General features: G+C 41.4%; 1 protein-coding gene across 1 annotated transcript in view; it reads left to right on the top strand.

Annotated features, from left to right (window-relative positions):
- Window positions 1-17723, top strand: part of GALNT9 (polypeptide N-acetylgalactosaminyltransferase 9) — a 123860-nt gene that overhangs the window by 10307 nt on the left and 95830 nt on the right. The window contains exon 2 of the mRNA XM_058851702.1: window positions 14087-14267. Within this exon, the coding sequence (XP_058707685.1) occupies window positions 14087-14267 (181 nt within the window). The remainder of the gene's footprint in view (window positions 1-14086; window positions 14268-17723) is intronic.

The raw sequence follows: 17723 nt of genomic DNA, 5'->3' as shown, positions 1-17723 counted from the left end.
CTCAGCTATTCCAGCTCTGAATACACAAACCCAACAATCTTTGATTGCAGACCTGTGCCAGCCTGATGCTCCTCCTGAAATAGATCCATCTGCCTCAATGTGTTTCCATTCAACAGAAAATTAATTCCGGAAGGGAAGTGCCTTTTATAATGCTTGTATCCAGTGGGTTATATGTAAAACCTTCTGTTTCCTGAAAGAGTCAGCTTGGTATGGGTCCCATATTCACAGCTATGTTCCCATTCCAGGCCCACATAACTCAAAGCCAGGCTGCAGAGAGCCCTCTCAGATGAGGTCATGGAACGAAGAATTTCTTCTGTGATTCATTCTGAACCTGATCTGCCTAATAACTGGATTCTTTGTCTCCCTCTTTCTGTCACATGTTAAAAAGTTGACAAAGTGAGAATTTTCAGTCTTCTTTGCACAATGAGAAGAGTGAACAAAAGATGTGCGTAAATGGAGGAGAAATATTTATGAGGGAACAAAGACATGGCCTTAACTTTGAAGCTGGGATGGAGCAGCCCAGTGTGCCAAGGGACACGGGCTGAGTGATGCAGCCCTCGCAGAAGGAGATGATCATTGCAGAAGGATTTTTGCATATGTTACAGGACTACTTCTTTAGGCATCTCTCAGCCTTTAATCATGCTGACAAGAAGCTGGAGCACAAATAGAGTCAAAGAGACACAGTGGAGCCTGTGGAGGGATGAGGCCAGTGTGAAATTTTCCTTATTGCAGTCACTTAGAGTTGATGGAAGTGCTCATGGGATGAGTGGGCTGGGGTCAGGGTCTGTGCCCAGCTCTTGGCAGAACTGTTCTGGCCCTGAGAAGAGGTGAAGCTCCCCATGGCAGCACCACATAGGACTGGTCACTCTGGGAAGGCCATACCACAGTTTGACAATGCATCTTAACATGGAGTGTTGAAATTATTGTGGACCAGTTTCAAGAGAGGAAAAACTCTTGTATGGCTTCCTTGTGGCACTGAGTAACAAAGTCAGAACCAGGCCCAGAGAACAGGACAGCTCATGCAGGATCAGCACCAATTAGACATGACTAGGCTGAGACACACTCTACTGTCAAAAAGCAAAATGATATTTCAGGATGGAAATTCATTTTGGAAGCAGAAATCAGCATATGATCTTCTCTTTTGTCCCTGAGCTGCAAGAAGTTGCTCTAATCTGTTTGATGGGTGATATTGCATGCCTGTGGCTCCTCAGTGCTTCAGCACATGGCTGTGAAACTAGAGGTTGATTATTTTCAAAAGTATTTTGACAGATACAGAACTGACAAATTCTTTGTTAGAAAGAGAAAGAGAGGTTTTGTTTGCTCCTGTGCTCATGAGGCTGCATGGGTTTTAGGATCAGACTTTGTATTCCTTTCAAAGGTGGGGAGGGAAAAGCACTCCTACTATAAGCAATCAGAAGGATTCATTTTTTTATTAATTCCAGGGGAAGAAGAGTGATGTGCCCTGCTGTCATGGTGCCTCACCTCTAAGCCTGTGTTCTCCCTTTCCAAGGGAAGAAGTGATAATCTAGCAAGTCAGACATTTCCATGTGAATTTTCTGTAATATGGAAAAGTAGTTTTAAATGATCACACACATACCTCATTATTTCATTAGGAATCCCCTAACGTGAGCACAGACCAGGCTCTTTTATCACTTACACTGGTTCTCATCATTACCACTAACCTGACAAGGAGCAGAGTCTGTGAGCTCACAGAAACTGGAACTGGGGACAGAAGGGGTCAAGAAAATATTCTAAGGTGCTGAAATGCAAGTCCCAAACCCAGGAGACATGGCCTTCACTTCCAGGGGGGTGTCCTGTGCCCTTTCTCTGTGGTGACAGCCCATCTCTCTGCTCTCCTGATCCCCTCCCCATACCTGTGTCCTCAGGTTAACTTTGTGATGTTGTTAATCAGTGTGTGTATAACAGCCAGGCATCCAACAGTAATTAACACATTTAATCCTAAAAATGTGTGTTTAGTTCCTTGAGCAGCTAAAGCAGGAAAGCTGACTATCTTGTGGGTTGGCAAACCACAAGTGAATTCTTGGTTGGTGTCTAACAGCTCCAGCAGGTCTCTTGTGTTTGATCTTTCACCAATCCTCTTCTCTCAGTAGGAACTTTTTAATGGCACTTTTCTTCCCAGATGTCGGCTTCTGTGGCACTCTCAGAAATGCAATGTTTGGAGACCTCTGATTGTCTGCCAAGCTTTGGCTGAAGTTAGAGGCAGTCCTCAAAATGTAACAAGCAGAGTGAAGGGAGAGTTTGGAGAGGGAAGCAGACTGATAGACAAATGGAGACAGCATGATCCCACAAAATGTTTTTTCTTAGCAAACCAGGCTAAAAATCATACTGGTGACAAATGGGATTTTTACTTATTTAAACACACTCATGAAAATTAAGTTTTGAGCTTTTAAAGGAACCAGACTCAGATGTCCACATTGAACTGCTTTGCTTGCTTTGTTAATTGGCAATATGTTAGCACAAGCATTTTTTTCTCTACTTTCCTGCTTATTTCAGTTAATAACTACAGCAGCATGACATTTCCCTGACACTACACCAGTACTGCAGGCAAGGCTGCTTTATTTTCAGCCTGCTGAAATGGCAGACTCGGGTCCCACTGTCTCAGTGCCTTTCAGTAGGGAGTGAATAATTAAATTACGAGCGGAGCAGAGCAGCGATCCCGGAGCTCTGTGCTCGGCGGCGTGACGCACGTCCTGCTGCTCATCTCATCATCACCTTCCTCATCACAGCCCAGGGGCTCAGCCCTGCCTTGCTCTGGCACCACTTGGTGCTGGGAAGCTCTCGCTGCTTGGGAGAGATGTGGCTGTGACCTGAAGTTTAAGCGTGACCGGGGAGCGCGTCTGCTTTGTGTCCTTGAGGAGTGATGAGCCCAAGCTGGGAACTCAGAACTCGGGTTCCTGAAATTCAAATTTTGATTTGTACCAGTCTCTCCACTGAAGGATGATCTTCTCCTGTATAAAGGCACCTTCTATCACTATCCTCATTTCTCTCTTTACTGTGTAATTGAACAGCTCATAATGTAGTCGTGAGTACAAACCCGAGACACATCAGGGGACAGGGACATTCATTCTTCCATGGAATTTTGGCATAAAGGAAAGGAAAGCTTGAAGAAAAATTGAGTCTCCGAAAACTTGAGTTTCTTTTTACATTGCCTTGGTGAAAACCAGATAAGCACTGTTGCAGTCAGTGGCATTAGGAAGGTAAATTGAGGAGGGGTGATCCATAACTTCAAAAACTTGGCCACTGTCTTTATATATGATCTGAATTCTATATATGTGTGGTAATTTAAACGTGCTCTGTAGGTGGATCAAAGCAGCACGTTGTTACCAAATGCATCCTGTCTTTTCCAAGGCAAGCCCAGGGGTCCTGCTGTGGGTTTGTCAGAGCCTAAATCAGCCCTAGGTCGCAGTCAATTTGTACAAATACCCACATGCAATGAAGCCAATCTTGTTAATAATGAACCAGTTATTATAGCAGGGCTGGTTTTTTAAAGTGCCTGTAATAGTAGATTGTAGCTTTCCCGCTCCTAGAAGTCTGAGTCAATTTATCTTTATATCAACAATAAACCAGAAAGGGCAGAAATCAAAGTAAGCCATGTTTTTATTACCGCTTTTAAATAAAACATTGTGCCAATATTTTTTCCCTAACATTACATCTTTATTTTCTCAAATTTATTGGCAATTGCTATTTATCTTCATTTCTCCTTTCTTTTGCAAAGCTATCTCATCCTTTGATTTGCTTCCCCCAGAGAATGTGGTACCTAATTCTTTTTATTTGTCCTTGATAAATCCCTGATTAATTGTATGTTACAAGCTATCCATGCAACATTGTGTCTTTCATTTCTAAATAGGCTTTCTTTTATGAATATAAAGAGCTAAAGCTTTCCTTTCTAGAGCCAAAACCAAATCCAGACTCAACATTTCCTTTAACAATAGCAAGGCACTTCAAAACCAAGTAAGATTCTCAGCACTGTGGACTCCTATTCCTCCTTTGTGAGCAGGAGAGACTCAGACCTTTAGCTGGGCACATCCTTAGTAGATAGATCTGTTATAAATGTGGCTGTCACTTCATCTCATCAATTAGGAGGACTGAATAACAATTTACTTCATCCATTTTAGCTTCAAATATGCCATAATTTGTTAATTTGTAAGCATTTTGGTTGAGGTGCTGATTCAGGACTGAATTTTTGCTGTTTAAAATGTGTCCCGTGTTTGGTTTTGAACTGACTTGTCCTGCTGGCAGAAAATTAAATCATACACACATTAAGAGGTTGATGGAAGGAGGCTCTGCAGCCTGGCATTGACAAGCAAGGCACAGCTGTGGTGTATGTTGACATGAGATATGAAAATAAAGTGAAGGCAGGAAAGAGGAGGAAAAGCAGAGATGCAAGCTCTGCCTCAACCAAATTCCCAAGCCAAGCTCCCTGAGAGGTGTCAAAGATGTGCCTGAGAAAGAAGAATGCAAAGACAGGTCAAGAAAAATACACAGATCTACAGATCTAAAATAGACAGTCTGTCAGGAAAATAAGTATGTTTTGAAACCAGTGTGCAATGATGCAGGAAGAAAAAAAAGGGAAAAAGTATGTCACCCTTACAGAGCTTTGAAGGCAATACCACACTGAAAGGAAGGGAATCAAGGCTCTCTCTGGCTCCTGTGAAAACCAATATCCAAATTAACTGTTTTTCAAGAGACTGGGTGGAAGTTTTTGTAATCTCACATCCTCAGTAGCAGCTGATGTCCTCTCCCATCTGTTCCCAAGGAGAAATGTCCGATGATAAGATGGAGAGGCAGCAGATAGAGAACCAGCCCTGCTCTGACAAACCCAGGACTTCCTCAGATCATTTCATCCTCTGATGGCCAGCAGGAAGAGCAGGCAGTGACTCTTGGAGCACGGAAGGGAGAGCAGTGGATGTGGCCAGCAGGTTGTAGTTGTTAACATTGGCTCTATATTGTGCTTGCATTGCCAGGGGTGAACTCAGTGACTAATTTCACAACAGTGGAAAATCGAGATCCACTTTCAAGCACGATGTGACTCTGAGTTCCAGCAGCTCCCACGTCTGGGTTTAATGCTGCCATCCTCTGCTGTGCAAAATGAGCTGAACAACCGGGAGCTTTTCTGCCGTACAAATGGCAAAGTGTTCTATATGACTTTGTTGTTGGGAGAGCTATCTGTGTGATTATGTTAGTTTAATTTAATGGCAGGCTGTTTAGGTAAATGAGCAGGGAGGCATATGAGTGTCTGCAAATAATGTGGAGCATGATTGCAAAATGATGCTGCAGGAGATGGGCTTGTCTGGCCTTTGTCGGGGCTTTCCAAACGCCCTTGAGCAGGAGAGAAGAATCTTCCTTAACCTTGGACAAAATCCCTCTGAGTCAGAGGCCCAAGGGTGAATCCTGGGCTGAAAGGCAGTAATTTGGCAGGTTGGGCAATGTCAGATGTGGTAGAGCCTTTGATGAGTTTGGACTTTATTATCAGCACAATGGAGTCCAGAACAGTATGAACCTGCGTAGGACCTGAAATTAGATAGATTTCTTTTTGGTTCCTTATGTTTAAAGAGAATTTTTATTTTCCTTTTGGAACCTATGCCTGTGGGATTTACTGTTGTCGTGGAGCTGGTTTGAGAATAGAGCAGTCAGGGACTTCTCATCCAGAATTGCATCAGAAGTCAAAGGGGTATTTTTAATGATCAGAGGTGTGCAGTCAGCTCTGTGGGGTCAAGGAAATGTCGTTGCATCAAACAGCAGCTTTCCAGCTGTGGCTCTGTCCTGTCAGACCTTGGGTCTGACAGCTCCCACTCACACCTCCCTTCCCACAGTGGTCCACTGCACATGTCCTCCACTTCCCTTCCTTACCTTTGATTAACACAAGCAAACTCCTTGCTTTTCAAAAGCTATTTTCCTCATTTATGAAATTAAAACCCTTTAACTTGGCTGAACCAGCTTGTTCCTGAAACTAATTAAACAGCCCCAAAGTTTTTAGCTCTTGCACCATAGAGCTTTTCAAGGAGAAGTCGCTCTCCCTTCCTCTAGAATGGCTCTGTTATTGTTTTAATGATCACTTCACCCAGGAGTTTTCACCTCTGTTTCCCTGGAAAAATTAAAGAAAATCTAATATATTGATACAGGTGATCCATTTCATGTGAGTCAGTGACACTCTGACCGTGACAATACCAGAGAATTCATTACTGCAGGAGCCCATTGAATCTGATATTAGTGGCTGGGCTTTTAAAGGACACTGGGTAGTTTTATGCCCTGTTTCTACCTGTCTGAGTTAAGATAATGAGGGTAATCTAATATTATGCTTCAGGGCTTTAGTTACCTGCCTATGGGGTTCAGAAGGGAACTCTGCTTCCAGGGACAGTGCAGAGTTTAATTGGCCAAGTGCTTTATCATTTGTGTTTCATTTCCTCTGAAGCCTCAGGTATTGGCCACTGCCAGAGGACAGGTGCCAAACTGATGACACTCAGATTTTGTCTCCTTTTAATATCAGCGGGCTGCCAGGCAGATACACCAACATTTCAGCTCCTCCCCCTCAACTCCAGATTTATGCCATCACCAGAGGAGTTTTCTGGCTTTCCTCCAAAGCCCTGAAGAGAAAAATACATTTTATGTTTCACCAGCAAAAAACCACGAGTCATCTGGGATTTAAAAACTTCTAGAAGAATCGTGGCATCTATTATTTATTTAAAGATAACAAAGTGATCTTTCTCTGTGAATGATCTTTTTGATCATTGAAATGAAAATTTAAAAAAAAAATCAGAGTCACATACATATCATTTAAAATTATGTGTCTGGGGTAAGGGTTTTTTATTTTGTCTCTCAAAATATATCCTTATATAGCTCTTCCTTGCTTAAGGAGGAAATATATTTTTGTTTATATCAAGTTTCTGGCAAAACTCTGGCATCTCTCTTATTATCTGTTAATGTGGGATCAGTGTCCTACCTCAAAAATGAGCTTTTATCTTCATCTCCAATGGACTGTACAGCTGCTGTTTCTTGGTCCTTCCAGTCGTCAATCTGTTTATCTCCTCCTGAATTATCTGTTGTAATTAGAATACATTTTCTCATCTCAAGGGGTAACCAGCTCCAAATGAGTGTTCTATAAAAGCAATTACTTTTGATATTAGATATCTGTACATAAAAACACAGTATTTCTTCCAATTAAAAAGCACTAATGAATTTGGTGTCTAGAGAGGCAGTAGCCTACGCAATGCTGCAGTTTCTGTGAAGCCAAGGAACAAAAGATTAGGCCTGTAAGAGGGCAGTGGTGTGTGTGCTGCACCACTGAATAGCAGACTCAGAGAGAACAGGGCTCTGCAAGGACATCCTGTTCCTTTCTGTCCCCAGCAAGCCTTTTGTCAACACTGATGAACCAGATCCCTCTCCACCTTGTGCCAAGATGACTAACACAGTTTGTCCTACTACGCCTGTCTTCTACACCTGGCCCTCAGTCTTTTTATTTCCTTAGATATTCCCTTTCCTCAAAGTATTAAATCTTGCATTTGGCACAGGGGAGCTTAAACAGTGGTGGACTCCTTCCCTCTACAGACACAGAACTGCCCCCTTTCACCATCTCAAAATTACCTGAATGACTAGGGAGCTTTTATCACCAGCTCTTCTACAAAAAGGATCATTTCAGGAACACCTTGACTGTGTCATATTGTCTTCATGTCTTCTTTCCTCATTACCTTTCTTGCATCTCTTTCTTATCTTTATTGATGGTGAGTTCTTTGGGATGGGAACTGTCTTTTTGGGCTCATGTAGTATCTGCTGCAGTGAGTCTGAACTACACTCTAAGGAAAAAGCTGTTCTGGCCAAATCCTGTCCTGGTAGGACTCACCATGGAGGATTTAAGGATTAAAGCATCAATATGGTGATGTGTAGGATGGAATAAGGGTCAGCTTCCAGCCCTGAGAACAGCCCTGGGCATCTTCATGGAATTTTCCATAGGATGTATTTTGAGCACTTGACAGATATTCACATGTTGTGTCTCAGAGTGCTCTCTGCAACCTGGAAAAGTTCCTGTTTTGAAGCAGAAACATATGGCAAAGCACACAAGGGGTTGGGTATTAGTCCTCTTTCCAGATAATCTACATAATTTGTGAGGCTCCTGGTTCTGCACTCTCTGCCTGACTGGCTGCTGTGGGTGGGAAAGGAGCAGCCCCCTTACAGGCAGAGCTGCCAAATCACTTCATCCCTTCACCATCACTCTGCACTCTGCTCACAGATGGGTGTCTTACAGGATTGCCTCTCATCTGGGCACCAAGACTGAGAAATAACTGTCTCAGGCTTTCCATTGGGGTCTGGAGATGGGGTTAAGCTACAAAACCACTGCACCTCCTGTTTCCAGAGCCAGAAAGTTGAATATCAAGTGCTTCAGCTTTACAAGTTGTACTTTTTTCCTTTTCAAACCATCAGCTGCAGGATGCTGTTTGTCTTCTCCCCGATATATCTGCAGAGATACTTGGGGCTGATACCAGGCACCAGGAGACATAAACTTTTCAAGCAAGGATTCAGCAAACTTGACTACAACTATAAAAGAAATAAGATTGTGGTTTGGGTTTCAGATAAATGGAAGTGCTGGAGTCACTTAAATTAGATGGGGTTTTGTTTGTTGCACTGCAATTTCCAAAAGTTGGAGCTTGTATCCCTGTGGGATGTGATTTGCTGAATGTTGCTGTATGTAAAATAAATCTCCACATTCAGCATTCCTTCTAGCTCAGAAAGTGAGCAACTTTTGATATGGGCAAAATTCAGATCAGTTCTCTGGGCAGCAAATCTTACATATGAGGTAGGTTTGCTTCAGAGTCATGGTGGGAGAAACTGATTTGGGATATGGAAAGTTGGGATATGCAGAAATTACGGGCCAGGCTCTGTTTAACATTTAGATTGAATCATGAGCCAGACACCAGCAACTCCCTGTGCTGCGTGCTACTGTTTGCAAAGTTGGTTGAAACACTGTCAAATAGTGAAATAGTTCCAAATAAGATTTTTTTTTTTCCTGCATATTGTTGATTCTCATGCTTGCAACAGAGAAATGCTTTTACTTTTGCAAATTTAATATTGGTGCAGTGAACTGCCAATGCATTCCCTGAATTTATGCCTGTGGGGCTGTGCTGAGTGTGTGTGAGAGGCAAGGGGCTGCTCACACCAGCGAGCCTTTCTCTGGTGTGAGCGTGTTCTTTCAGAAATTATTAGCTAATAGTTATTTTTAGGGATCACTAAATTGAAGTTATAAACAGCTGCTGAGCTGAGACCTTTAGCTTAGTGTTGAATGGCTCACTCGTATTGAGCTTTTCCTTCTCCTTTTCCAACCAGCTCCAGCTGCTTTTCTTGTGCCTCTGCTTCTCTCTGACGTGTAGTTCCTGCAGCAGGAAGATCAATGCTTCACTCCATGCCTCCAGATATGCCATCCATTGAGGCTGTAGCCTTCAGCTGAAGCTTCTAGCTGCAACAGAACAAGATGACAAAATTAGCACAATACAGTAATTTAAGGTGGAAGCATTAGGACTGATTCAATAGTTGCAACTGCTCTAATTCCCACCTCTAAACAGGTGGGTTTATGTAAAAATAGCTTAAAAAGACATTGTAAGCTGAGTCTTGTTTAAGGTGTTACTGAACCTATTCCAGAATCTCTGAACCTTGTTCTTTTCTTGGCAAAGCTGTAACTGGAAATGCTAAAAGTCAGCTTTGTCAATCTATATAGAGTTGCTATTGTCCCTGATTCCTTTTTTTTTTTTTTGTTAAGCTAGGATCCAAAGATTTTTATTGCCTTACATGGTATGCAGTGATATTTGCAGCCGAGAAATAATAATTGGAAAAGGAAGGAAACAACTGTTTTGCTGATGAGTTTTATGTTTCCCGTTTAAAAGAGAGAAGTGTTTCAGGAGTCACAGGTAGAATTGCTGGGTGACTATGTCAGGTATTTTGACCTATGCCAGGTTTTTTTTCTACCCTCCTTTTAAGGTGCTAGAAACTGAAATACTTTCCTGTAGCTATTCAAATGTGCAGATGATCTAAGTGTAGATAAAGCTCAGAAGTCTGGCTTTGGAGCCCTTCTCAAGCTGGGGCTGAGACAGGCCAGCAAGGGCATTTTGGAGATTTTGCAGCAATTCTGTCAGTGTTCTGACATTCTATTATTATTTTCAATAACTTATTTTTATTTTGATTTGTCAGAGGTTTAATTTTGTATGAGAACCTTGGCTGAGCCTGATTTACAGCTGCCTGTAATTGTGTTGCAAATAAGAAAAAATTATAGTAAAATAATCACAGCCATAATCTGATCTAGCTTTTGCCATAGTTTCTCATATAAATCTCCTTATTACTTTTCCCATTGTGACAGGGTTTATGATGAAAAATAGAAGATCTCTTTTCTTCCTAGAAAATTATGCATCCTGTGGAGTAATTAATCTGGTTAAGGAGCTAAGGCTGGTTTGTTCTGCTCTCCATTCTCCCAACAATTTCTGTCCTACACAGAAATCTCTGCAGTGAGAGCAATAAATTTGAAATGAATGACAGACACTAATTATTTGTGACCTCATTGTCATCTGCAGCACAGAACAGTCTATGACCATTCCCAGTGTATCAGCTGCAGATATTTTTAGTCTAGAAAATTTAAAGAAAGGACGGCTTTAAAAATTGATGCTCACTGGGCATCCCCTTTCTGCACATCCCCATTTCAGAGCTGGCCCCATCATCTCAATCCTTGTCTCTGGCTGTGTGCCTTGCCCTCATTGGCTTCTCATGCCATGGAAAAATGGGTGTGAGGTAGGGCTGCAGGTAATCCAAAGATAAGAGAAGGAGCTGGAAGTCTGCAATAAGCTTCAAAACAAGAAGAAAACAGAAAAGTGGTCTCAGATGACGGCCTGGAGGATGTGCTGGAAGGTGCTCACCATCAGCCAGACTGGGAGATGCTCATCCCATCACCTGTCCCTGATCCCATCTCTTAACACCAACCTATTTTTGTGAGGCTGCTGCTGAACGGAAATTCCTTTTCTGTCTGTGTGTATTTTTTATTTTTTTATTTTAAAAAGGCTGACCAATGAAATCACTGTGGATTTAGGGGTTAGCAAGTCATCATCTTGACTTAGTGATGGGAGAAAGCTCTCTGTTGAGGAGTCAATTGCTGGAGCAACAGCAAATCAACTTTGAGATGGAAAATGCAATGCAAATATGTGAGACACGGTCTGGCTAACCAACCATGCATTGAGGAACATTGCCTGTAATTGCTGCATCTAAACACATGCACATATATAAAATACAGTATATTCATTGTTCCTAAGAACTTCTAGAGACACTTTAGTGCTCTTCTTGAGGAAGGAAGCAATGTGATATCATTTATTTAATTGCTGCTGTGTATTGGTCAATGTTACTGCACTACTGGGACAGCTGTCAGTCAGACTAAGCTACAATTTGGGTAAGGAATGGAGAAAAAAGCTCACAACAATATGCTCTGAGAGGAAGTGGGACAAATGATGACTCCTTCCCAGAACAAAATCAGATTAGCAGCACAAAGAGCTAGAATATCAGATTTAGAGAAAGGTATATGAAATAATTGTCATCATGCATGGTTTGGCAGGCTGTCTAACTGATTCTCTCAGAAGTAAAATAGCCGAGTGCTTGATGCTTCCTGTGGGTTGGAAGTTTCATTCTCACATTACTTGTGCCATAAAGACTCAAGTGTTCTGTTCCATAAACTGCAAGAGCATATAGTATGAAGAATAAAGTTTGCAACTACTGGAATTAAATTGTTGCTTCAAGTCAAACGAGCACGCCACATCTTGGAGACCCTTTCATCAAAGCAGGTCAGTTAATTTTAATGAAGTCATCTTCAATTTGCTTTGATGTTATATCAGAACCTAGACCAGATGATTCCCAATGATCATCAAATGAATTTCCACATTATGGTCTTTCAAGGACATAGGCTTTGTCAAATTTTCTGGGGTTTTGACTTTTAAAGTGCCTAATATGACTTTTTTTTTTTTTTTTTTTGGTGGGAACTGCTGACTTTTCTCAGATATTGAGCCCCCTTTAAGATTCCATATATTGGACACGTTAAGCAGAGCTTGCAGCATCACTGCTGGTGGTGTCTGTTAAGTCTTAGACTGTATCATGCAGGAAGATTAGGCTGCTGTGTTTTTACTTTTGGGTGGGGAGAGCTGTAGAGTCTCAGACATTTAATTTCTGTAATTACTCAAGCAAGGAATCATTGTCAGGCCGGGCGTGGAGGGCCCTCTGTTCTAATTTTTCCAAAGGAAAGTCAAAGTGTCAAGTAGCCTCTCATCCTAAATTGGAACAAAAAGGACAAATGTTACAATTTTCTTCAAAATAAAGCTCCCTAAAATATTTTCAGAATTATTGAACATGGATTAATAATCTAGAAGCATTTCTCTAGTTTGAAATCCAGACTAGTCTTGAGTTTTAGTCATGTTTCAGTGCATGGTGGTGAGGAGCATGAAGGCATCAAAGACACAAACACAAGCAAAGTCTGTCCTGACTCAGGACCACTGATGGCAGTATTTATGTATTTTTGTCAGCAGTGTCTGAAATTCAGTAGCAGAATTCCTGAGTACTGCAGGTGCTCAGCCCTTTATGTTCATTTGTGACTGTTTGTATTGTTGCACGTTGCCTTAGCACAGGATTTTGTCATAAACACTGCAGGAGAAAATGCAAAATTTTACTCTTTCAGATCAGTGACAGCCCACTGTCTCTCTGGTCTGTCCTGTCACTAAACAGAGATGATGATGGAGCTGTCACAAGTAAGGACCTTGTTAGCAGTGAGGTGCAAGAGAATCCCTGAACTGCCCTCCTTAATGTGACTTGAATAAGCCAGTCCCACGTTTGTACTGCCATAGGTGTTTGTTGCTACCAAATGCTGACAGTTTCTTCCTTTCCTTTTAATCATTTAGTTGAAATAATGACATTTTGCTCTTGAAAAAGTCTTGATTTGAAAAATGTTGAGCAGGTCAAACTCTAATTGCTTTACTTGGTGTCGTAAATGATTTGGGGGATATTCACACATTCCTGTATGGTGTTCCCAGGATTATTATAAGTAACTTAGTCACTTATAATGACTTGTTGATAGCCAGGCTTTTGGAAAGGAAAGCTTTGACATTAAACACAGGATATTTGAGGAGCTTATTTATGAGGATTCAGCACCAAATTAAATGCCTGTTGCCATGGAAGAGGCTCTTGGCCATGTGATCATATGGGCATTTTTTATGTTGGTTTAGTTTTGGTTTACTTTTATTTTTGAGTTGACCAGTGAATGAAACCTGTAAATGCATTGTTGACTGGCTGATTTCTCAGCACTTAGTGAGTGTCCAAACTTTCTGCTGCTGTGAGCTGTACAGAGCTGAGTAGCTCACATATTTCATTTGTCAGATGTGAAGTGCAGAGGAAATCTGGAGTGATTCCCAGGTGGAGTGTCAGCTCCATCAAAATAGTTTTAACACATCTTTGTGGCAACAGGCTGGGCAGGCTGTGTAGAGTCCAAATGACCCCTCTGTTGACTCAGGCAGTGAAATCAGATTGATCCTGTATTTCCTGCCCAGCAGAAGCTGGTGACCAGTCCATAGCTGTGTCCCCAGCAAAGGAAACAAACCTTGACCAGAGCTGCCGTCGTCTTGGAGTCACAGAGGAGGTACCAGAACAGACCTGAATGTGGAGTTAAACTGGCACACCCACATATGGCTGAAATTCAACATCTCTCCCTTAAAATGAGTGAAGCTTTAATGGGCTACACAGGGAAACCCTCCAGTTCTAATGGGGAAAATTTTTTCTTAATTATCTTAACAATAATGAGGCATTTTGGAAAAAGAAAGAATCGTGAAAGCTGCTAATTGATTCTTTATAGTTTGCTCATTATGCACAGATACTACAAGATGTGTTGATTTGGACTTTGGTTTGGAAAGCTGAGGATCATTTCCACAGAGCCATGAGGGTTTATGAGCTGAGCTTCCTGGGAGTTCAGATCTCATTTATCTGAAAACGTTCTGTGATCACAGAAGTTCTATCCATATCCTTTACATTAATAATTTGATTGTTTTTTTTCTTCTGTTTCATTTAGGTTTGGCAAAGCCCATGGGATTAGTTGAAGGTCCAGGAGGCTTGGGCCAGGGGGGAATGGCTGCTACCCTGAGAGACGATAGCCATGAATCAGAGACTAAGTATGAAGAATACGGTTACAATGCCCAGCTCAGCGACAGGATATCGCTGGACAGGTCCATCCCTGACTACAGACCAAAAAAGTAAGTTGAATTCTGCATTATTATTTGGAGTAAGGGATTGATTGTTATTCTGTTGACCCATGGTGGCATTCTTCTCTTCACATCCCTTCCTGGCTGGAATATGGCAGCAGATACTTGTACAGATACCCCTGAGCTGAGTGAAAATGAAATAGGCCAACTGCCATCTCAAGAACAAAGTTAATGCATATTAAATGCATGGCTAATTCTGTCAGTAGTACATTAATATGCATGTTCAAGGCCTCAGATCAAAAATTACATCAGGATATGGGTTTGGTTCATTTAGAAAAAGCCTTCAGAGGCGGCAGATTTAGTCTGTGCTTCTTGTAGTCACGTGCAGTGGGAGGGGGGCAGTGCAACAAACACTTTATAGTCACTGGTTCCTTAAAAATAACCCCAGCTTATCAAATCAATTGTATTTAATTGCATTTGATATTCTTAGAATTGTTTAATCAGGGTTTGCAGTGTGCTGAAACATGGGCTAAGTGCAATCCATCGGGGTCCTGTAATTGCAGTGAGATATTTTTTTGTATTTGGAATGTGTGTCTATTTTTATTCCAGTGTTTATAGTCTTCACACGCCTGTGCTATGCTTGACATTGCAATTACATGTTTATTATTTGCACTGATTTATTATATTTTGTATTAAATAACTTTCAAATCTTTCATATTTATGGAGTTATATATTTTCCAGATGAGACATCCGCACTGTCATCCCATGAATGACAATCAGTAATGTCTTAATGCAGAGGAGATCAGCAACAATGCCTAGTTGCTCTCAGGAGACAGAATTGAAAAGAATACTTAATTAATTTCTAATAATAATCTTCTGTTTTAAAAGACCCACTGGGGCTCCTAGGCAGAACTGAAAGTTAAATAAAAAAGTATCTTATTAAGTGGTGAGAAAAGTTTAGCCAAGCTAAACAGCTGTGCTCTGTGAGTAGATTGCAACTGAATTAGGATTTTAGGCAGTTCAAGCTGCCAAAAACAAAACTTCAGCTTAAGTACAAATTTCATTATCTGTGTTAGATATTAAACTGATCTCAGAAGTATTGACTCAACGTTTGTTTTCTCAAACCCTTGCTACAGAAAAGAAAACTCAGGGAACAGAAGTGGCAAAGAGAAAACAATCTACTGCCCTGATACCATGTTGGATGCAAGTAAATGACTTGTTCAATGCTCTCATCTCTCCTCTCTTGATGTGTCATAAAAATCCATCATGGAATTCTGCTGGGGAAAAAGGAGTCTGTAGTTATGCAAATATGAGTTGTGGATCAGATCTGGCCCAGAGACCCTAAAGTCAAAGTGAAGTTTCCCAAATGAAGGTCGGTGATGTTTGACCTGGCTGTTATTTGCTGCTGTGGGGGATGAGGATAAATGAGATGTGTTCTGCTAGGAAATGCAAAAGCAAAGGCTGCAGAGCTTGAATCCAGCTCAGCAGCTGTCAGAGGCATGAGGCCATTTGCAATGTAGTGATGTTTCACTTCAGATTATGCTCTCCCATAGTTTTACTTAGAAGCTCTGATGAGTCATTCAGATAAGCTTTTTGACACTCTCATTGTGGGTATCTCATCAGTCCATGCCACATGATTAAATATCTGTGTTACTGGGAGAACTTCCTTCTTTGTCACATTTTGACACTTCTGACGTGGTTCTAGTTAGATCTAGATGCTGAAATTGATGCACTAGCCTCTAGGTGCTTATGAGTCACAGGAGAACCCTTCAGACTGAATTTGCTATGGAAAAGGAGTGAAAGTGGAGAAGGTAGAAGGTCTTTGTACAAGAAGACTTTTTCCCACCTAGATGGAATGAGAGCAGTCCTGAGGAGGAGGACATGGGAGTGTTGGAGGTCAGCATGGCCCAGTCCAGAAAATCAAACGTGTCCACCATGGGCAGCAGGGGAGGGAGGGGATTCTGCTCTCTGCTCCACTCTTGTGACACCCCACCTGGAGCTGCTCTGGAGATGCCCATCCAGCTCTGCAGCCCCCAGCATAAGAAGGATGTGTGCCAAAGCTGAGCTTGACTGTTTGGTTTAGACACTCTGCTCTAATTGGAGCGAGAACTAAACCTCCACGAGCTTGAGACAGGCTTTGCAATACCACTCTTGTCCAGCTTCTCTGTGTGATGACTTTCCCAGTGATCTCATCTCCCCATCTCTCACTTCTCAGTTTCCTTGTGATTTGTGTTCATGTCATTCCCAGAACTGTTAAGGAAGGGCTTTTCATTTCTAAACTGAGAAGCAATGTAGAACCAATGTCCAAGGCCATGTATGATGTCCATGGCCAGCCTGTGAAGAAAACCACTTATTTTAATTTGCATTCCCAAAGTATTAAACTCTGCTTTCTCCCCATTCTGGCTTCCATTTAAAATACTGAGTCTATGTGTTTTCACAAATCAGTATTAAAGATATGAACTGGGAGAATTTATACTCAGGTCTACATTGCACAGGCAAAATTTATGAAAGTAAACATTATTGCAGTATGCAAGCTCAGGACTTGTAATATTCCAAGCTTGATGAGAAATATTGTATTTTAGTTCATTTGAATCCCCCTCTGACTGTTGTCCACTCTCTTATTCTGATAGAATAAGCATTCTATTCCATCTACAAGCATAGATTCATAAACATTTGGCAGTTTAATTGCTTTCCAGGAGGTATTTTCATCCTCATGCAGCAAATTTAAAAATATATTGTACTACAGAGGTGCACAGTCAGCCAGTGTGACCATGAAGGCTCCTAAATTGGAGTCACCTCCCTGTCCTCTGCAGCCAAGTCTCAAGCCTGGGTGGGTACTCCTGCCCTAGAGATGCTTTTCTCACATTTTGTTCTGCTTTCCTACCTGCTGCTTCCACTGCAGATGCTCCTTTTAGCTCAGAAACCTTTTCTTTAGGATAAGAATTTCTGTTGGTACAGGAGACAAGAGCAAATTTTGTGCATGTTGTGTTTGTGTGCCAAATAGAGGCAATGGCAGTAAACTGCTTGCTTGTGATTACAAATCACACAGTAATTACAAAATTACAGCTTGATTCTAGCAAGGTATGATAAATATACCTCAACTTTTTCTTCTCAATATCAGAGATTTTAAAATAGCTATCAGAGATGTATAAATAATGTAATATTTGAAGTTTTTCAAGGGCTATACCACTGTAGAAAATATGTTGTAGGGAGCTCAGAATTTTTAATGTCCTGATTTCTGTTCCCAGCAATAAAGTATTAGTAGGACTTCTAACCCTCACTAACACACCCTATATCTTCTGTGCAATGGAAGAAATAGAAGCTTTTCTTGTAAGGAACAGGTTATTTTTGTTTTTCAAGCACAAGGCTAAGCTAGAGCTTGCTCTGTAGTTCTCCAGGAAAAGTGTTATTTGATGGCAAAGTGCTATTGGAGCAATTTCCACATATGTTCTTCCATATATAAAATGAGTGTTGTAATTGAAAAAAACCTGAGCAGTAAGTGAAAAT

Source organism: Poecile atricapillus, chromosome 16, assembly GCF_030490865.1.
Source record: "Poecile atricapillus isolate bPoeAtr1 chromosome 16, bPoeAtr1.hap1, whole genome shotgun sequence".
In the NCBI taxonomy this organism is placed as follows: domain Eukaryota; kingdom Metazoa; phylum Chordata; class Aves; order Passeriformes; family Paridae; genus Poecile; species Poecile atricapillus.
Note: the sequence above shows the minus strand (reverse complement) of the source record. Positions and strands in the feature narration are given on the sequence as shown.